We start from the raw sequence: 22,977 nt of genomic DNA on the forward strand, positions 1-22,977 counted from the left end.
AATACTGCTGTACAGAACTGTTTTTTTTCCAGGGAGCTGGATATGATATCAACTGTTCTGTGTAATTGGTGCAATGTAGAATGTTTTGATCTGAATCCGAATTGTGTGTGTGGAATTATGTTTTTTGAAGAGGCAAAATGAATGAGTCTTTTTAAAAGAATTTCCTCAACAATTTTTGAAAAGGTTGGAAGAAGACTTATGGGTCTGTAAGAGGCAGGATCTTGTGGTGGTTTATTGGGCTTAGGTATTAGAATAACAACCGAGTATTTCCAAGTGTTTGGAAAGTACGATAGTCGGAAAATGGCGTTGAATATGTGTGATAAAAAAATAATAATATTTTTGGGAAGGTTCTTTGTAATAACATTACTAATTAGATCATGGCCTGGTGATTTTTTAATAGGGAGTTGCTTGATAATGTTTTCAATTTCACCCGGAGAGGTATTTTTAGCGGGAAGTGACATGGGTAGGGATGAATTGAGAGAACTATCCACTATTTCTAGTTGTGATGCACTAGGCTGAATATCATGAGGAGTAAAGCATTTCGATAGGTGCTCAGCGAATATGTTAACTTTTTCGAGGTCAGTGATAGCCCAAGAGTGATCTGCTTTACGAAGAGGGGAGAAGGTTGTTTTAACCGTGGTAGGGATTTAGTTGCCTTCCATAAGGAGCAGTTGGTTGTTGTGAGAGCTTCAACATATGAATTGTAAGAGTCATTTGTATGCTTCCTAATTAACTTTTTAAGTTTGTTACTTAATTGATTAAGTTTAATCTTGTCATTGGGGTATTTTGATTTTTGCCACTTGGCTCTAGCCATGCGTTTCTCTGCTAGTAAGATTTGGATGTGATGCGGTGTTTTATTATGCGAGGATTTGTTAGTTTTCGTAATGGAGGCGCTCAAAGCAGCGGACTGTATTGATAACGTCAAAAAATCCAACGCATCATTTACTTCGTCTGTTGTTTTTAAGGAAATGTTTAGTTTTATGTTATCATTTAAAGTTTTTTTAAAGATTGACCAATCCATTCGACCAGGAGTAAGTGTTTCTCTTTTTGGTATACTTGGGCTTAACCCAATTTCGAGTAGGGTTGGTCGGTTAGGAGTTAAAATATTTTTGTACATCGAAAACGATCTTTCTACGTCCACCGAAGTTATCGGGGCGTATTTCATACTTAAATAATTATCTAAATTAAGATTGCTACTTGATAGATCGTCATCATTTGTGGTTTCTCCAATCAATACTTGGTTGATCTTTTTAATATTTTCCCATCCTTTGTTCTTCGATATAACTTTGTTGAATTTATCCAAAATCAATTTAGCTATTTTGCCATTGCATTCTTCGTGTTTAATCTGTATATTATTTACAACATCTACACTTTTCGATAGTAATACACCTAAAACATACACAGTATATTTTAATATATAAAACGTGCAAAACACATAAAAATAATATTTGTTACCTCTTGTTTCTAGTTTTGTAATTGTGCCAGGCAAAAATCCAAAATTAGATACAATATACACCAGATTACTTTGTATTGATGGCATTTTAAAAAGTCTTTTAGCTGCTCTCACACATTCAGATTCTTCTTCGAATTCTTCAATTATAGATTTCAGTTCATTGAAATTTGTACAATAGTATTTTACTGCATTAATCCATGTACCCCAACGTGTAATTATCGGTCTAGGTGGATTTGGCAATTCTGGACATTTTTCTTTCAGAACTGTGATTCTCTTAGGACATTTTAAAAATGTCTTTTTCATTTCAGAAATTAACGGGTCTACATTTTTATAATATGCTCGTACTTATTCACAGACGTTATGACATGCATGAGCCAAACAAGTTAAATGAATAATATTCGGGTACAAAGTTTGAATTGTACTACCCGCTTTCTTCATATAAGGAGCCGCGTCAGATATAAAAAGCAAAATATTGTCGTATTTTACATTAGTTGGCCACAATATATGCATTGCTTTGTCAAATAGCTAGGTAATTGTACTACTATTTACCTTATCTGAAATAGTCTGTGTGAAGAAAATACAAATTTCCAGGATTTTCTGGTTGTAGAATTCCAACTATTATGTTAGCCACGTTTCGGCGTTCTGAATCTGTGATTTCATCAATACACACCCATATTTTATGTTCACCAACAGTTTCATGAGTTTTCAACAAAACCTCTTCATAACATTTATCAAAGTATCCTTTTCGTAATGTCGATTCGCATGGAATATTTTTGTTGCAATATTTTGATAAAAAAGATCTAAAAACGTCATTATTCAATTTATTCATAGGGATATTTGCCGCAACCAACGCGTTACACAAATCGTAATTGAAATCTGACTTAAAGGTATTTTTATTAATGAAAGGCTGAATTTTTATACTATTTTCAATTTTTGCAAGCGCATTTTTGTGTTTATCTCTTCCGATATGTTGCTGAATATGGAATTTTTTCTCACTTGACACTTTGACGTCACAAATTTTACAATATAAAATGAATCCATCGATTGAAAAAATATTTTCACCAAATTCTGAAACATACTTTTTCAACTTGGAATTGTGATTTTGTTTAATTTTTGGCAAAATTAAAAAAACAGAATAAAATAAACGCATGGAAAAATTATTGAACGACAATTATTGCGATCGACATGGCATTGCGGACTGACGAACAATCTTGAATCTACGCATTACGAATATATCTTAATCATTAAATAGGTGTACGGGTAATTTTATGGCCATACCAAATACTCGATAAGATGGTATCGATAAATATTGCGAATAATAAAACCCATTTGTAGCGATAATACGCAAGCTGTGTATAAAATTATAAAATCAACTGAAAAATTAAATACAAAATAGGCATTTATAAGTACAAAAGGTAAAAAAAAAAAGGCAAAAAGGCATTTATAAGTAAAAAGGCAAAAAAAGAAAAGATCCATCGTCTAAGAAATTAAATGAAACACATTTTTGTATAAAAATTAATTTTTTTTTTATGATTAATAAAAGAAAAGCATTTGCCTTCAAATCCGAACCCTAGTGATTAATTTAATTTTAATTATATTATATTAGCTGACCCGACAAACGTTGTTTTGTCATACAAATTATTTCTAGAGAATATTTTGCTAGAAAAAAATAACTAATTTATTTAATTTACTATGTAAATATGTGGTAGGTATATAAGTAAAAGAGGTATGAAGTGCTGTGAACGGTGACGGAATATAAAAATGAAAAAACATCAAACATTAATTTTTTTAATAATTTATTAAAATTGATCCTTTCAAATTATACATATACATCGCTAATTATGATAATATTAGTAAAAAACAATCCCTTAATGCAACAGAGTGTACAATATTATTTGTTATCCCACCTTTCGCCAACACAAACAAACTGGATGGTTCGAGAACACACCACGTACAAAAATTTCATTTGTCCTTTCATTGTCCATGTGAAAAACATGATGTGCTCAAATCTAAGCCACAGGCAGACATCATTTGGCCTTGAGACTTATTGATGGTCATTTCAAATGCCAATGTAATTGGAAATTGAAATACTAATTTTTAATTATTTATCGTTAAAATGCCTTTTAAAAACAATGACAATCGTTGTCAAACCAAAAAAGTTATTTTTAATGTGTACAATTATTTGAAAAATCTGGCTACTTCAGATGACGAGGTCTTAAAACAATATTTTAAACAGACTCAAAAAATTACTGCGGACGCGTGTGGTGTATCTCTTATGACAGTAAGACGAGTGTGTGCAGAAGGATCATCTACTACTGACGATGTCTCAGACTCGTCACAACCTGGACCGTCATTTAACTCACCGCAAAAAACGTATAAACGGAAAAAGTATGCCACAGAACTGGACGATTTCGATAACGATGTTGTTCGACGAACTGTGCATGAATTTTATGAAAATGGTGAATATCCTACATCAAGATTAATTTTAAATTCTATTCAACAAAAATTTGATTATTAAAGTAGTCTTGCTTCCATGAAAAGATTGTTGACAAAATTAAAATTTACGTATAAAAAATGTAACGACGGACGTAAATTTTTAATGGAGCAAAACGACATTGTTGCCTTGAGGTGTAAATTTTTGCGTACGATGTGTACACTCCGAAAAAATAACGATTCCCGTCCTGTAATTTACTTAGACGAGACCTGGGTGAATCAAAACCACTCTAAAACGTATATATGGCAAAATGAAGATGAAACTGAAGGTTTAAAAGTACCTACCGGTAAGGGAGGTCGGCTCATTGTTTGCCATGCAGGTTCAAGTCATTATGGTTTTATTAAGGAAGCAAAATTAATTTTTCGTAGCAAATCAGGCAATACAGAAGACTACCATAATCAAATGAATGCTGAAGTTTTTAGATCTTGGTTCGTACAAATGTTGCAATCCCTTGAAGAATCATGTGTCATCGTCATGGACAACGCTCCATACCACTCAATGTTGGAAGATAATTTTCAAAAAGCAATGCCCGAAAAGCCGATATACAAGAATGGTTAACCAAAAAAAATATTGATTTTTCTCCACTTGAAACAGTTGCTGAACTTCGTGAAAGAGTTAAAGTCTTAATATCAACCGAAAAAAAATACGAGCTGGATAAATTGGCCCTTAAAATGTGACATGAAATTGTACGGTTACCACCTTATCATTGTCAGTACAATCCAATCGAAATGATATGGGCACAAGTTAAGGGACAAGTTGCATCTAAAAATACAACATTTAAGATGGCTGATGTTGAAAAATTAATGCACGAAGCAATAGATTCGGTGAAAAAAGAAAATTGGGTAAATTGCGTTCGTCATGCCGAAAGAATACAGGACGAAGATTATCAAAAGGAAAAACATAGAGAAGTAATTTTAGAGCCTATTATTCTCACAATACGACCAGGTGACAGCAGTAGTGATGACGACGATGTGGAAAACGACATATAATTTATTTGTGTAATATGTATATACCTATTTTATATTTGTGTTTCTTAAAAAAATTTTATATCATGCCTTACTCTAGGCCATTTAGGCCCATTGCCGCTTCCACTATCTCCCTCCATGATTCTTTATGTTTTGCCAGTTCCTCTCCATTTATGACTCCCAGCATCCTAATGTCTTCCTTAACTCGGTCCACCCAACGTTGTCTAGGCCTTCCTCTTGGTCTACTTTTGTTCGGTTTCCATTTCGTGATGGTCCATAGAAGTTGGTCTTTTGCTCTCCATACGTGTCCGGCCTATCTAAGTCTTCGGCTCTTGAGTGTGGCAACTATATTGGGTTCGTTATATAAAGCGTTCAGTTCTCTATTTGATCTTATTTCATAGATACCTTTTTCATTTCTTTTTGTACCAAATATTCTACGTAAAATTTTTCTTTCGAAGATCATTAATTTGTTTTCGTCTGATTTGGTAGATGCCCATGCTTCACAGGCGTATAGTACTATTGGTCTAACGAGGGTCTTATAAAGTCTTATTTTCGTTCTTCTTGATAGTTTTTTGGATTTAAATAATTGGAATAATGAGTAGTAGCATTTGTTGCCAGCTGAGATTCTCCTTTGTATTTCTGCGTGCCTATCTGCCTGTGAATTTATGTCTACTCCTAAGTACTTAAAGTTCCAAACTCTTTCAAATGACATGTCTTTTATTGTTATAGCACTTTGTGGATGTTCTCTCCTAGATATGATCATAAATTTGGTTTTATTATCATTAATAATAAGCCCAATCTTTCCCGCTTCCTCACTCAACATTTCGGTTGTTCTCTTTAGGCTGTCCTCTGCCTCTGCTATTACGACTACATCATCTGCATAAGCGGCTAATGTTATCTGTTTTTCTTGTCCTATATTCAAACCTTGTGATTTGTTTTGCATTATTCTTCTAATTACCGATTCCAAGGCGATGTTAAATAAGACCGGAGACAAAGCATCCCCCTGCCTTACCCCAGTATTTATTGTAAATTCCTCTGATATTGTTGAGTTGAACTTCACTTTGCACCTTGAGTCTACCATACATGTTTTCACCATTCTGACGAGCTTAGCTGGGATTCCTAGTTGGATCATTTCGTTCCACAGCGTACTTCTTATTATCGAGTCGTAGGCTTGTTTAAAGTCAACAAATAATAGGTACACATCTTTATCAAACTCGTGACTCTTCTCTGTTATTTGCTTGATAATATGTATTTGATCAGTGGTGGATTTTCCAGCTATGAAACCTGCTTGGTAGTCTCCTATTATCTCTTTAGCATATGGTTTTAGTCTATTTAGAATTATGTTCGAGAGAACTTTATACGATGTGTTAAGTAGGGATATACCTCTATAGTTTTTGCAGTCCATTACATCTCCTTTTTTATATATTGGGCACAGTACTGAGACCCGCCATGGTTTTGGTATTGTTTCTTCTTTCCATACTTTGTTTATCAGTTGTTTTAGGCGTAGCATTACAGTACTTCCGCCTTGCTTTAAAAGTTCCGACATTATTGAGTCTTCTCCAGGTGCCTTTCCTCCCTTAAGCATTTCGACCGCCATTTCAACGTCTTCTAATGAGGTTTCTTCTAAGTATTGTTCTACTGTGGCAACATCATTATCGTTTGTTTCTGTTAGAGTTGATACATTCAGCATTTTTTCAAAAACCTTTTTGAATTCTTTTGTTACTTCTTCTTTAACGGTAATTAAATTTTCCTCGTCATCTTTCATTATTTTTGATCTTGGTTTAAATCCATTTTTAATCTCATTTGCCTTTCCGAAGAATAGTTTTGTATTATTTTTGTAGCTGTTTTCGATGGTTTCTATTCTGGCTTTTTCCCACATTCTTTTGTTTTTTCTAATTATCTGTTTTGCTTCTCTTTGTTTTAGTGCTAATTCTCGTTTAATGGCTTCACTTGGATCTCTTAACATTACTGTTCTTGCTTTGTCTCTTTTTGCCATTGCAGTTTTGCATTCTTCGTTAAACCATTTATTTATTGATCGTTTCCCTTGAAATCCTAGAACTTCCTCTGCTATTTTCTTCACTGACTTCTCTGTTTTTTCCCACATATCATCTATATTGCTCTCCTCTTCTACTGCTCGCAGTGCATCATTTAACCTATTTTTGTATATTTCTGTTGTCTGAGAATTCTTTAGATGTTCGATGTTTAGCTTTTTGACTGGTGATTTTTGTTCTTTCCATTTTATAGATATTCTAAATCTGACTTTTGTTTTCACAATGAAATGGTCTGATATTCCGCTACTACCTCTCATGCTACGTACATCCATTATACATCTTTTAATTCTACCATCTACTGCTACGTGGTCTATCTGGTTTCTCGTTCGTCCATCAGGCGAAACCCACGTTTGCTTATGGATGTTTTTATGAGGGAAGATAGTGCTACTTATTACCATATTTCGTGCGATAGCAAAATTTACCAGTCTTGAACCATTGTTATTTGAGTTTGTATGTAAGCTATTTTTCCCTATTGTCGGACTGAAGAAGGGTTCTTTGCCAATCTTAGCATTAAAATCTCCAAGTATTATTTTTACTTTGTTGTTTGGTAGTAGGTCACATATAGTATCCAGTCTTTCATAGAATTCATTCTTAATTTCCTCATTTTTGTCCTCGGTAGGTGCATAACCATTGATTATGACTAGATTGTACCATTTACATTTTAATTCCAGATAGCATATTCTGTCGTTAATTGCTTCAAAGCGTTTTACGTTAGGTAGGAGTTTGTCATTCACGATGAAGCCCACTCCTGCTTGATGCCCCAGTCCACCACTGTAAAAGTAGGTCCAATTATTTGTTTTTAAGTTCCCTTGCCCTGGCCATCTAGTTTCTTAAATCGCAGCTATATTCAGTTGATACCGTTCAAGACTCGATATCACTGTCGTCAAATGTCCGGCCCTATACAGCGATCGTACATTCCATGTTCCTATCGAGAGATCCTTTAGCTCCACATTTTTAATCCGAGGCGATTTTGGTTGAATCGTAACAATGAGTTTTTTACGAGGTAGGGTTGTTAGCCCTACGCTCAACCCCCAACCTGGAGGACCAGACTACCCCAACCAATTAAGGTCAGGGTAGGGCTATTGCGGTGCATTTACTATAATGTACCGGGCGATGAGGACGCTACTTTCCCTACGCCAAATTTTTTGTATGATTAAATTGTGATTCTTTTTGGAAATTAAATATTTAATATCGGTATTTAAAATAGTTTATACATCTTTTCCTAATTGTAACATCCATAAATGTGTTTAATATTATTGTATTGTATATGTTGTTTAGTGGTATGAACAATTTAAAAAAACGCGGCAAACGGGTTTAATAATCACTTGTTGAAAACGGCCACGGGGATCGCTGATATCAACGTTCACTTTTCGTGAGCTGGACTATAGTTGTTGTCTTTGTATTTTCGACTTGTGCTACTCGTGTGACTGGTCGGAGGCAAATATCGATGGGTGGGTATACGGTTGTTCTTAATTATTTATATTATAAAGTTTGACATAAATATATAGCTATAATTTTTGTATTACTCAACCACAAAATAACAACAATTTCTTAGAGATCATTGAAAACATTCGATTAAGACCATCACTAATCACGTATGTCGATTATTAATACTTCGAATGATTATTTCGAGACATCCTCGATTATAAAAATGTGTCAAATACTAATATTTCGATTGTTGAAATCATTCAATGATGCCCATCACTAATTGATACAATACTACGAGAACGGGGAACAAGTAACGATTGCGACGAACGGTGTGGCATTGCTATTACATTAACGGTCGAATAAATGACAACCCTTTAATTTACCGAAAGGACCGTTCACTGTTAACTCTATGATGTAATAGTTGAGTACTTTTAAACTTGAGTTCAGACGCCGTGATCGGTGGGTTTATATAAACCATCATGGTATGCTGACTATTGTATTCGATGTGTTTTCATTATGTGTTAAATACATAATAAAAACACATTTTTAACAACATTTTTGTTATAATTGTTGTCGACTATCGATGTTCTTGGGAAGTCCTACTGACAGTTTCCTACTGGTCCAATAAGCACTTAAAAATAGTTAATAATCACCTTAGATGTGTTAATTAACAATTAAGTGGATAAACGATAAGCTTTACTGACACGGGAACAGTAGTTTTGCACCGTAGCACGCGCTCTGTTGGCAATATGTCGGTGTTACTCTGTTTGGCCATCATGCGGCGCGACGGAAGTACAGTAACGAACGGCAATTACGGCCCGATAAATTGTGTTCGTTACAATGTTTATTAAATAATTTCATTTTTACAAATTACATTTCTTCTAATTTTTGTTCAAAATATATCTAATAATATATAGTCTTAACTTTCTTACGATACATGAACAATGTAACCGGGAATTGATTTTCTTTATTTTTTTTAGCATAGGAACCCCTTTTTCAGTGAAATATGTGATCAAGAGGCCGATTTATATTAAAGTGGACAACCAGTGTCAACTACCTTCGCGCATGACTACATTGTTTGTATTCTAATAGTACTTGTTGAGATCATGGGGTATACTTTCCATGTCTGGGTCCCGATCAACAGGCTCAAATAAGCGGCTGATCGGGTTCCAAGAATACAGTATGGCTGGTTATTATTTTTACAATCAGAGGTGGAACTAGAAATTTTTACGCCCGGGGAAAATGTAACAAAATTGTAATGTACAATCATACTTAATGAGTTTTAACCTAATATCAGTATTTAACAAAATTAAAAATATCAAATTAGTTGTTAATTATTAAAAAATTAAACCCTCTAAAATTTCATGCCTGGGGATGAATCCCCATCTTCCACCCCCTAGTTCCGCCCTTGTTTACAATTATGCAAGGGGTGGTCGATGGCAATAATCGGAACAACTCAAATAATTTTTGTCAGTATGCCAACGCGGACCCGGAATCTCATCGATCAAATAATCGGAGGTCGGTTGGAATTTGGTAGTCCAAATAAAGGCCGTTTTAATTTGTATATCCGTTGGATATCTAACTTTGACAGATATTCAATGGTGTTGTCGTCGTCGCCGTAACCATGTTGCTGCAGTGGTCGTAGCAAAGATCATTTTACGAGTCGTTTTCGTCGCAGTAATGATGGTGTTCGCGGTCACAGTAATCGTCGCTGTCGTCATCGTCAATCTGGTCATCTCCTACGCTGATGTCGGCACTGTTAGGAGCTGTCGTTGTCGCCGGAGTCGTAAAACTGGTCTTCTCTCTTCAATACTTCTAACTGGATTGATGATATTGGTTTGATTGAAAAAAATTGTGTATTGAAAAGGTGTTTGGGGCCTGTTCTTTGTACTCGTTGATGTCCCGTAGATAATCCAAACGAAAATTTGTGCACTTGTTTGTTTTGACAATGTAAAATAGCATCTTCCGACTATGTTTTGTTATCAGTTGGTACCATTTTAATTTGTTGTTTTTATGGTCGCGTAAAATAATATCCCCCGCATGTAGTTACAACATGTAGTGATACAACCGGTGCTATTTTACATGGCCATTTTGCTTTATATGGAAGCCCTGTAAAGGGCCGTTTTCCAACGGAAGTATTCCGTTACAACTAGGCTGATATGTCAGTTGATGTCAGTGAGGTACGCAGAATTTTACAATGGTAGGAGGGAGGCTTGAAAATAAATAATTACTCAGTTGTAACAGGCAAATTGGCTTAAAAAGTAGTTGCTTTTTTTATTTTTTATAAAATTAATTATTAATAATTATAATTCTATGGAAAGTATTTTTTGGTTTATTCCCGACTATTTTTTAAGTTGTGTTAAATTGCATTAGTTTTTATATTTAATTTCAGTATAACGTGGATTTTTTTTTTTTTTTTGTATCAACATAAACCAAGGATTCTTCGGGAGCCAAGTAATCACTATTTATTTATTTTTTTTTTGTTAAATTTTATACATTAAATATTTAATGGAATAAAAATCAAATTTATATAATTTACATAAAATATCTTGATAAATCTAATATGTTTCTTTTTCAGTACTTGGATTTTTTATCGTTTCAACCTGAAGGAGATGTCCTTCGAGAGCCGGGTAACCACTTATAATTTTTTTTTGTTGAATTTTATTCATTAAATGTTTAATGGAATAAAAATCACATTCATTTAATTTACATAAAATATCTTGAAACTTTTAAATCGTTTGATTAAAATTAACTAATAATAATTAATTCTTGATAGATCACTCTCATAAATGTATGTAATAATTAAATTTAAATTAATCAAACTGTTTTCATTTCAAAATATTCAAATTTTAATTCGTTTATTTTTATGTTTCTTTTTCAGAACCTGGATTTTTTTTTTTTTGGATCAACCCAAATCAATTTTCCTCCGGGAGCCGGGGATCCCCTTTTCATTTCTACTTCTGAACTTAACACTTTGAATATTTGATGGTATAAAAATCAAATTCATTTAATTTACATAAAATATCTTGATAAATCTAATATGTTTCTTTTTCAGAACTTGGATTTTTTATCGTTTCAACCTAAAGGAGATGTCCTTCGAGAGCCGAGTAACCACTTAGTATCAGAATGGGGTATTGAAAAAAATAATGTAGTGGCTGTAACAACAAATAGTGGGGCTTACATAAAAAATGCAGTAATACATTTTGTAATATTCAATGTACAAATAATTATATATTAAAATATTTACTTGTTATTAGCATTTTATTTATTTATATGACCTAATAATATTAATTTATAAAATTATATCGATATATCGATATTTCGATATTTTGATATCTAAAAAAAGGTTACATGTATATTTCATTCATCTATATATATACATCGAACCATTATCGTTTTTGCGCAACCTTAGCTCTAATGCTACTAGATAGCGCTGAGTGTTCTACGTGTACATATTGAAAACATTTTGTGTCCGGCCCTCTACCACTCTCCTGCCTAATCGTTATCAGTCTTGTATATCTTAGTCCGTGGCTTGTACCAACTATGGTACGGCCACTGAGAGAGCGCTACTAGGCACAGATATCTATATTATACATAGATATCTGTGCTACTAGGTGGCGACCAAAACTCGTCCGTTATCGCGCATCCCCACCATTAAACCTGTTAAAACTCTCACCGCCGTTAACGTGCGCCTCCACCAGCACAGTATAGCCACCGGTCGTTACGTATGAAGGGGAATTTACAGCGACGAAACCACGTTTGTATGCGCGAAGGAGTAGCGCTCTTTCAGTGGCCGTACTGTACAACCTTCAGATATATGTATTAAAGTAATATATAAACATTATATCTGATATTAGCATATATATTATGTTCTGTGATATTAGTTTAATATATATATATCTGTGACAACAACTCGATATCTTTAACTAAGTGTAATTTTTTATTTTCTAATTGTGTTTTAAGCAATTTGTACCTTAAAGCTTGTATCAACTAATTTTAAAAATAATTCTGATAACTATTCCATAGAATTGTCTTATCTTTGTTCGTGACAAGCTCTAGTTATTTAATTATTTGAGTTAGATAAACTATATTTTCTTCATACTCAATAGTTGTATTCACATGATCACGTGTATCAAACATGTCGTATTCTACTTTAAAAAAAGCCTTACAGTTATTCGATGAATCAGCTGATAGTAAAAATTCCATATTAAATAGAACAACTAATTTATAATTTATTTTTCATTTAAGCTTTGTACAAAAATGTATTACTTTTGTAGCTAAAAAAAAGAAAAGTAAAACTCAACAAGCTAAAAGTGTGTTTAAAGTACCAATTTTTATGAAATCTGATGCCAATAAATCAGTTCAAAAAATTAAGGAACAAATAAAAAATGACAAAGAATTGAATTTGGTGCAAATAAATTTGGAACGATTACATAAATTAAATAAGACCAGTTATGTAAATAACATTGCCTCTACTATAGTATGTATATTTTTAAATTATCTTACTGTTCTTTCTAGTTTTAACTATGTATTTTTTTTTTTTGCGTAAAATATAAATTATTAACTAAGGTAATTCAAGATTAAATGAACATTTTGTTTCATATAATTCGTATTTTAAAATTAAGCTCTAAAATTGACTAGCATTATAAATTTAAATGACTTGGGATTTCTTATTTTTACTTTTTCTTGTTGAATAAGAATGTCTTTTTATTAAATTTAACCAGTTGTGCCAAACATGGATAATAGGTGAAGTTAAATACACAGAATTTTTTCAGGTGGTAGGTATTTGAATGAGCAATTGATGTATAACAAACGTAGAAAATATATTGTTTATACATAATTATGTCCCTACTACTTATAAATAACAAATATTCTTGAATTATTAAATAATACATTTGATTCATCAGATATTTTTTAAGTCCTGAAATGTAATAAAAATACTTTTAGGTATAATATTTAATTTCAATGACTAATAAATTAATTTTAAAGCCTATCTTTAAATTAATAGTTAGGTTTTTACAGAAATATTTTCTGAACTGCTGTATTTACAGAATAAGTACAGTATCAGGTTCGATATACATAGAGACTTATGAATGAAAATAAGTTCACATCAGCTTAATATTGATGTTCTTTTACAAAATAAACAATAATAAACTCATATTATATAAATAATAAGAGATTTATCTAAAAATTAAGATTTTTTTTACTTTTTATGAATATCAAACAATAAACATTTTTAATAAATTAATAAAATATATATTTAAAAAAAATGTACTTCTAATTTAGTTTTAGAATTAAGGTAAATTGCATATTTATCATAAAAATGTCGAGTGCTACTTGGTTATAAAAGTTTAGAAACCTTAGCTCTAGATTATATAGCTAAAACTCTGAATTGTCCTTTAAAGTAGCTCAATACATAATTTTCCTGGTTATTAATATCTCATAAATTCAACCTAAAATTTAATTGTAGTCCTATGTTACTATCTGCCATCTTATTTTTCATAATCATACTTACAATCAACATTCACAAAATTATTAATCATTATATAAGTATTATTTTACTATTTATTTATAATAAATAAAAACATTTGATACTAACAACTTTAGAATATAAATCTGAGTATACTGCTGAGTAGCTATCTCCACAAACCTTCATGTCTTTATAAAATATCAAAACGCTCTTATGCTTATTGTAAATATTATTACAGATTGTATATATTCTAATAAATTTAAAAAAAAAAAAAGAATATAAAATATATGAAAATATATCTGATAAATACTTTATACATTAATGAAAATATTATTTTATTAGTGTACAATTATTGAGTTTATTTTATTTTAATATTTTTTAGTGATAATTGACAATTAAAAATTATTACATTTATATTAAATTAATTTTTTGCATATAGAAGTTACAATTACATTTTTTAATGTTTTATGATTTTAGATCAAGAAACGATTAGAATCACCTGAAACAATCAATACTAAAAAAGAAGATAGTACTGTATTTACTGACGAAGATTTTGAAAAATTTGAACGTGAATATTTTCAAAATTAATGGATGATGCTACTATTGGAAAATATTTTATTATCATAGTGCTTACAATATTTGTTTACTTCACTTGTTGGTTATTTATACCACCGTTTGCAGATTTTGAGTCTTTTATAAATCAATTATTTCCATCAGTTTATAATGCATTGGTTCTTCCAGTAATATTTGGTGTAATTTTCATAATTAGTTTAATAATCTATACTTATATTGCAATTAAATACTAAATTATGTCTAAGAAACTGGTTGTTGTAATAACAGGAGTTACTTGTGGGGGGAAAACTACAATTTCTGATCATCTTAAAAATGCATTTGATAATATTTCAATATTACATCAAGATGACTTTTATTACACTGACTATGATGAGCGTTTGGAAAAAATTCCTGAACTTAATTATCATATGTGGGACACAATAAATGCATATAATATGAATCAAATGATGACCTCAATTGAATCTCAAAAGTCTCATATTTTGGTGCTAGAAGGGATTAATTTATTTGATGACACCAGAATTTTAAAATTGGCTGATTTATCTTTTTTTATTGTTATGAATAAAAGTGACTGTTTGGAAAGACGTATCGCAAGAACATATTTACCTCCTGAACCAGCAGGATATTTTGAAAAGTATGCTTGGCCTGAATATGAAAAATATTTAACAAGGATTAAAGAAAAAGAATTTAATAATATAATATTTTTAAATGGTTCCGATAGTATCAACTATAATGTGACAGTTGTTGTTAATCACATTCATCAACAGTTATTAAAATAATTATGATCATTTTTTAATTCATTATTGAATATTAAAATTCAGATTAACTTGATTTAACTTTTACTATTTACTCATTATTTAGTTATGATTACATTTATAAATTATAATTTGATATTTTAGTTTCTTATATAAATAAATTGTATTGTTTATTTGATTTAATGCTTTATTTTTAAATCTCTATAGATTTGAAATCATAATGATTATAAAAATGAATATATTACATTTTATAATGCAGCCTACATTACAATCTAAACTGGCTTATGCAGTTATAATTTATATGTAATTTTAGTCATTTCATCATTACAATAGAGTTTTTAAATTTATTCTGTTGAATGAACACTAATTCTAGTTACGGCTAGTCTCCATAATAAAAGTAACTGATTGTAAATATCAATTATAATCAAGAAGAGTTCATTTTTAGGAGTGCCTAAGATAAATATGTTGGCAAATTGTGCTTTTTTCCTTTTATGTCACTCAGGGAAAATTAGTTATCGTTTCCAAGATCAAAGTAATAAAGAACCACTAAATCCTATATAACCTATAATGTATTTTATATAATGTTCATAATATATAATATTATGAACATTTTAATTTAAAATTAGATCAGTTAAAAATATAGTTACTTTTATATTATATTACAGGGTTAGAGCACTGGTGATCCACAAACATTTTTTATCTTGCTCATACTACATTTTCATATTCTTAAAATTTATTATCGTTTAATTTTATTACATTGATCATAAAATAAAAATATATTCTTATCTAGTATTGAACTATTGCTAAATTTTTACTAATTACTATTTTAATAAATATTAAAATCTACATAGTTTACATAGCTATAGGGGTTATTGATAGTGCATTGGTTAGAATAAACTATTCATACTTTAATTCTACTCAATTTATTTATTTTTTTAATTACTTTATTAACTATTCTATAATCAACGATATTAGATTATTTTATAGCTTCAATCATAAAATTAAATTATGTAAAATAAATGCTGTCATTTTTAATAATAATTTTTTCTCAAGCCCATCATATTTCAAAGTTCTATAAATTGGTCCTCTAGTTACTTTAAGTTGCCCATCCTAATTATATAGTATTCTTTACAAAAGTATACTTGATTCAAATAACTAAAAAATTCTAATGTTTCAATTATAATTAGATGATGTTTTTTTTCAATATTCCAATAAAATTGGTGAATGCTTTTATTATACTAGAAAAATATATGGCTATATAAATATAATATACATGGCTTGCACCCCGTTCTATAATTTATTAACATTTATGGAAACATTAGTAAATTAACTCTTTCTCAGGTGTATAGGCGTTATTTGAGTAGGGGCTGTATAATTTTCATGTGTGTATTGTATCTATGCTCTCAAATACATATAAAAATGGAAGGAAACAACCTCCTCCTGTTCACGAAAAAATTAATAATATATTTCTTGTAAATTAACACATTTTCAACTCATGAATAATTTAAATTTGCCTTTCTATATGAATTATAAATAAATTTGTAAATTTTTCTTGACTCATTAAATTTTGCAACCAGTTTTTAATTCTCTTCATCGCCAAGATAGAATGCTCACAGAATGCAGAACTCATTGGATGGTTAAAGCTACTTTAAGTGGCTTGTACAAATTTGGGTGCATTTTTTCATCAACAATTTTTTTTTAATTCACTATTGTTATGCCATTATGTCCATTCATTCGTATTTCACAATTCTTTGCAACCACCATTTTTGAGTTGAGTGTTACTTTTGTTAAGTATTTCCTGAAATAAAATTTTTTCGATAAGAGAAAGTGAAATGTATAATTTTTGAATTAAATGTATTTTATTAATTTTTAATTCATAGTGTTCTATAAACAATGAGCTTCCAATAAAATCTAGTTTTATAATGTAATCAATTACCATTTGCCATCTTTAAGCTTTCGGGTGAAAAATGATTTTTCATATTAACAATTATAACATCTAAAATATGGAAATACAGAAGAACCCGTTTAAGACGCTCTCGCTTAAGACGATTTTCCGGCTAATACGCTCATTTTTACGAGTCCTTTGATTTTGACATCATTTTGTTTCTCCGTAATACAATTTCCAGCTTAAGACGCTATTTTTAACTGGTCCTTTGGAGAGCGTTTTAAACGTGTTCTACTGTACTTCACTTTTTAACGTTCATCCATTTTATTTCAGTCTTTTTGGTTTTAAATAATTAAATTTTATTAATAAAAAAATATTATCAGTGATTATTAATATCCAATTAAGAGTAACATAAATATTACCATTTATTTCTAATAGTTAAGCTGTAAATTGCTACATTATTTGTTTTTAAAAATTCTTTTATTTCTTCCCACAGTGTATTCCACAATTTGATTGAATAGTAGTTTTCACAGCATTTCCTTATATAACAGACTCTTGTTGTAATTTAAGACTTAGTATATTTATTGTTTGCAAAATGTCTTACAAAATGAACAAATATACCACGAATCTTGTTGAATTTTTTATACATAAAATACATAAAAAGGTAATATAAAAAGTATATTTATATAATATAAGATGAAGATTAAATATTGTGTAATATTTTAACTGTAGCTTATAATTGATCACTGTTTATATAGTTTTCAACATCTTCAGTCAATACATTTATAATTGCTGGGTAATTTGTTTTTACTGTTCTGCAGTTTCAAAATCTACAATTCCACCAAGTTTCACTAACTCTAATTAAACTAGTTTGCTTTATTTTGCATCACATAATATTTAGCATTGTTTGTAGGATATGAAAAATAAACATATAAGGGACTATAGGCAGTTAAATACAATTCTGATATCCTAAAAAAAAGCATTTAATGAAATTTATTAGGTACAGGATAATGAAGAAAATAATAACTTACCTTTACAATTTTGCACATATCTAAAACTAGTAGGTTCATTTTGTGTGCCCTACAATGTATGTAAATTGTCTCTGGATATTTACTTTTAATTTTTTGTTGAACTCCATTAATGCGAAGATGAAAGATAATCTATTTTCATACAAGTATAGTATTATAATCAATAATAGTTTTTTCATTCTAAATAGTGTCTACATTCATGTACAATTTTGTTTCAAATTATCTGAATAACTCAAATGACACACATATTTGAAGAATACTGAAGCAATTAAGGATTTCCAAATTAAATTTTTGTTGGTTTGAATATTTTTTTCAATGATCAATTATTTTAAATACAAACCATTTTAGGAGAGCTAACATTGATTTTTGGAGGGGAGGGCTTAGCCCCTTTCCAAAATGCGTTTATGCTTAAGTGTTATGAAAGCCAAAATAGATTGAATTTTTAATCTAAAAATTTGCCATTTGAATATTTTGTAGCATTAATTTTGTTATGAAATTCTCTATTTTCAGTTCCATTCTGTGTAATAAAAGTATATTCATTAGATCTAATAATAGATGCCAATAAATTTAACTTTAAAATAATGAATTCTATAGATATTATATTGCATCAATATATTAAACAACACAGAATAATATGATCTTCCAATCTAATCAACCCCCCTTTAGTGACAGTAATAGTACGTGTACATTAATAAATAAAATAAAAAACAAAATAATTTTGACATAATAAAACTTAGCTTTAATGGAAAAATTAACATCAATTTTTCATTTTAAAAAACATTAAATATAGAAAATATTTTAAACATACAAACTTAGAACAAAAATTAAAAGCGTAATATAAAATCAAAGCAATTATTAAAATATATATGCATACAATATACACTTATATATTATATACTCATATAAATCTTGTACTTTTAGATTTATCACACTTTAATAATAAAATGATTTCCAAAAATGTTTTAAGCGAATTAAATATGATCAATTATAATTTAGAAAATAAACATTTAAATGAATCACCTGTTTTGATTCTTTAAAAAGCAATTTTGGAAAACATACTTTGTAGACACTAAGTTTTATATTATTTTATATAAATATAATTTAACAGAAAAAGTAACGTATATTTTTCATATTTGAGATCCTAGGCGTGGTCTTGGCAATTCTCCGAAAATTCTATCACCATGAACACTTTTTGCTAATGCTCTAATACTAGCAGCAATATCAGTTTTATTTTCAGATTCACGTCCAACCTAATCGAATGAAAAAATGTTTTAAATAATTGGGTTAATTATTTTTATAAAATTCTGTTTGATTACTGGAATTCGAGGATTAACATCACTTGGTACACTACCACTATGGACCATAAATTTGGGTACATCTACTGGTAAAGAAGTAGCCATTTCCAATTGTTTATGATGTGGAATGTAAATACCTTCATCATGGCTTCCTGATTCTCCTATATACATATAGAATTTATTGATTGTTTAAAAATGTTATTAAATTTAATTTTACCTTCTGATTCAGAAAGATCATCATCAGAAGCACAATCAATTTGTAAATTATCCATATCTTCAAGTGGAAATAATCCTTCTGCATCATACGATGCTTTTGGTAATCCACTATCATTACTTCCCCCAACTAAAGGTATTTTAATGAGACTAGCTTTTGATGGGGTAGAATTTTCATTACCCTAAACACATTAATAGATAAAAATTGATAAATTTACAATAAAATATTTAATGTGTTAAAAATAAGAATTTCACAAACTCTACAAAATTAAGCTTAGGTAGTTTTAATATAATAATTACCTTGGTATAAGGTTTAAATGTAAAATCCATTAAATTCATTGTTGGATTATTTTTGAGCGTGGTAATAACTGGTTTTGGTAACGTTTGTGTAGGAGATGAATTTATATTTGAACTTGTTCGAGCAGGTGAATTTTCAAATTTTGGCAACTTATCTTTTTCAGATATTATTCTAAAAAAAAAATAAAATCCAACTTATCGATAGGTATTATTATTGATATATTTGTTACAAATATTATACCTAGCTAAGGCGTGATAGTCATTTTGTGCTTTAGTTCTAAATTCATCTAAAGCAGTGTACTGATTTTCTGTAAATTTTCTAATTTTTTCCTCAACCAGTTTTGTTTCCTTTTCCACCTTTTCGCTCATTTGTCGTTGTAGTGCTTTGATTTTTGGAGGTAAAAGAGCTATTTGTTTTACAAAAATTTCAAATTAGATAAAAAAACATTCAATCCTCTACTAATTACCTAAGTACTAATTTAATAAATTAACACAAAAAATATTAAAAAAGTCAAAATTTTAATTAGTTATATATAATTTGTAGCTAAAAACATTAGATTAAGTGCGGTTGGATAAAATGGAGAGAAGAATCGAGCATTTTATGTGATAAGAGAATTCCAATGAGGCTGGAAGATAAATTTTACAGGAGTGTAGTGAGACCAACTATGCTTAAGCGGTTGACAGGAGAATAGAACAGAGTAAGAGAGTTGAGGAAATGAAAATGCTTAGATGGATGAGTGGAGGGACAAGAGAAGATAAAATAAGGAACGAATATGTGAGAGGTAGTAATAGTGTAGTGTCTATAGTGGATAAGTTGAGAAATTAGACCGAGATGGTTTGGGCATGTGATGAGACGAGAGGAAACAAATGTTATAATAATAGCTGTTATGAAAATTAATGTTGAAGGGAAAAGAGGAAGACTTAAAAAGAAATGGTTACATACAATTGAGAATGATATGAGGGTTGTTAATGTGTGCGTAGGGGATATAGAAAATCGAGACAAGTAGGGGTTTAAGACAAGGGTGGTCAACCTCAAATAGTTGGGAAAAAGGCAAAGGAGAAGAAGAATATATATTTTGTAGCTATTCTTATTTCTAATTAATATCTTAAAAATTATTTCATTCAAAATAAATATTATGTGCTTGTAATTTATATAAAATAATATTTTATATGAATTACAGGTACATTTATTAAATTAAATTAATAACTAATAAATTAAAATTAATATCAATTGATTATTTAAATAATATTAAAATATAAGAAAAATAATGTTTGAAATATATTTAATTTTACTTGCCAGATGAACGAGGAGAATATATTTGATTAGTATCATCAGTCCAATTAATAAAAATTTCATAAGTTGGAGAAAAACAATCGGAATTTTTTAACTCTTGTATTTGTTTTGGATCAGTCTGTAAATAAAAATATATTAATTAAATAATTAAACCTAAAACAAGTTAAGCAAAAAAAAAAAATAAAAATTATACTATATTACTTAGTCACTAATGTATTTAAATAATATTTGTTATTTTATTAAAAGAAATGAATTATTAATCAAATATGGTAGCACTATAATTTCGAAAATTAATGAATGTCCATAACCGCCCATAGGTAACATTTTAGGGGGGGGGGTCAAAATAAAATTTTTTTTCGATTGTAAGATATTAAAGATTTAATGTTATTTTTAACATATAAATGTATACTTGCATGTTATATTTTTATTTTTATATATAGTGTATTAATAATAATTGCCATACAAATAAAATGGACGACTAAAATGCAGTCAATGTTGTCTGATAAAATATTTGTAGTACCTATATTGTGATCTTTATGGATTTACCACAAATTACCTGCGATAAATAATTTTACGTATAGGTACCTATACGGACTACAGAAAATGACTCATCTATGATGTTAATATATGAAAACAATGAGTATATTTTTATACTTATTTCATATCTGAAAAGTGATTTCAACAAATAATTTGCCTCGGGAATAAGGTAATATTATGGTAATATTTATTGAGCTACAAGTTCATAATATTTTTTTCCAGGAGGGGGGCAAGTGCCCTGTCTTGCCCCCCTCAATGGGCGCCCATGTGAATGTCTAAATTTAATAACAAATGAAATTATCGGACGTCCATAGTCTTCCTTACCTAAATAACTTTATATTATATTATATTTAGATATTTAAAATAAAGCCAGTAACTTCCTTTTCCAGTGAGATATATTGAAGAGCTCAGCAAATAATTTTAAGTATAAGAATAAAAATTTGATTTTGGTTTTACTAGGTACTCATATTGACAAGATAACAAAAAAAATAAATAAATAAAATTTAATTTATTTTATTTAATTCTTACCAATAATTCGGGATTAATCAAAATTGTTAATACATCTTTATCAGTGGATTCAGCGTAACACAACATATCACAATTTAGACATTCATATGTGATCCACCCGTGTACTTTTTCTTCGTGAATCATACAGTCTTGACGCTTGGTAGCAATTATCACCTCACTACAAAGCAACTCCTTAACAATTTAAAAATATTTACAGTCATTTATATTTAAAAGTATGTACCAATATAATATTTGTAATAGAGAAACTCAATTTTTACCTTAGAAAAGAAATATGTGTTATAACCACCACCCAATGATCGTTTATCAAATCTTATTGGTTCGTCTTTGGTCTCAACTTGAACATTCAAACATTTACACGACAAAATCATTTTTGATGAACTCGACGAGTTGAATTATTGTTTCTAAGCCGTTAGTATAATACCGGTTTAAGCAAGCACCGGATTCAATACCACCCCGAGTTCCTTTAGAACGTATTCTAGAGCAATTGGAGCGATTAAGATAATTTATAATCACAAATATATAAAACAGAATTCGTTCATCGGATAACGTTAAACTGTACACTAAGGAGCGGCGAACGGTGTATAATTTTTAGAAAATCTTTTTAAACAAAGGATAATCAAATGTTGGTTATAATAAAATAAAACAACAAAATTGAGAAAGGCATAAACAGATGTTTAAACAGCTGTTGAGCCGTTCTCATATGTCATCTGTCGA

General features: G+C 29.7%; 4 protein-coding genes and 1 long non-coding RNA gene across 5 annotated transcripts; 3 read left to right on the forward strand and 2 right to left on the reverse strand.

The window, feature by feature from the left end:
* Nucleotides 1-496: 496 nt before the first annotated feature.
* LOC112681326 lies at nt 497-1,974 on the reverse strand. Its single transcript, XM_025551593.1, has 2 exons — nt 1,456-1,974; nt 497-1,389 (listed from the first exon to the last, which is right to left on the reverse strand). Exons 1-2 carry the CDS (start codon nt 1,754-1,756, stop codon nt 497-499), a joined length of 1,194 nt encoding a protein of 397 aa, XP_025407378.1. The 5' UTR covers nt 1,757-1,974.
* A 7,772-nt stretch (nt 1,975-9,746) lies between these two features.
* Nucleotides 9,747-11,580, forward strand: LOC112681325. The gene is made up of 5 exons (XR_003148385.1): nt 9,747-9,909; nt 9,983-10,845; nt 10,970-11,021; nt 11,273-11,379; nt 11,447-11,580. It is a non-coding gene; the product is annotated as an uncharacterized LOC112681325 (long non-coding RNA).
* Nucleotides 11,581-12,284: 704 nt separating this feature from the next.
* Nucleotides 12,285-14,475, forward strand: LOC112681316. Its single transcript, XM_025551580.1, has 3 exons — nt 12,285-12,611; nt 12,669-12,871; nt 14,339-14,475. The coding sequence occupies exons 1-3, from the start codon at nt 12,530-12,532 to the stop codon at nt 14,447-14,449; spliced, it is 396 nt and encodes a 131-aa protein (XP_025407365.1). The 5' UTR covers nt 12,285-12,529; the 3' UTR covers nt 14,450-14,475.
* A 182-nt stretch (nt 14,476-14,657) lies between these two features.
* Nucleotides 14,658-15,364, forward strand: LOC112681315 (nicotinamide riboside kinase 2). The gene has a single exon (XM_025551579.1). It carries the CDS (start codon nt 14,671-14,673, stop codon nt 15,208-15,210), a length of 540 nt encoding a protein of 179 aa, XP_025407364.1. The 5' UTR covers nt 14,658-14,670; the 3' UTR covers nt 15,211-15,364.
* Nucleotides 15,365-19,059: 3,695 nt separating this feature from the next.
* Nucleotides 19,060-22,906, reverse strand: LOC112681318. The gene is made up of 8 exons (XM_025551583.1): nt 22,521-22,906; nt 22,264-22,434; nt 21,202-21,316; nt 20,146-20,311; nt 19,908-20,076; nt 19,612-19,789; nt 19,416-19,555; nt 19,060-19,349 (listed from the first exon to the last, which is right to left on the reverse strand). The coding sequence occupies exons 1-8, from the start codon at nt 22,629-22,631 to the stop codon at nt 19,227-19,229; spliced, it is 1,173 nt and encodes a 390-aa protein (XP_025407368.1). The 5' UTR covers nt 22,632-22,906; the 3' UTR covers nt 19,060-19,226.
* Nucleotides 22,907-22,977: the final 71 nt, after the last annotated feature.

Source organism: Sipha flava, unplaced genomic scaffold (genome assembly GCF_003268045.1).
Source record: "Sipha flava isolate LNK unplaced genomic scaffold, YSA_version1 18993_pilon_pilon, whole genome shotgun sequence".
Classification (NCBI taxonomy): domain Eukaryota; kingdom Metazoa; phylum Arthropoda; class Insecta; order Hemiptera; family Aphididae; genus Sipha; species Sipha flava.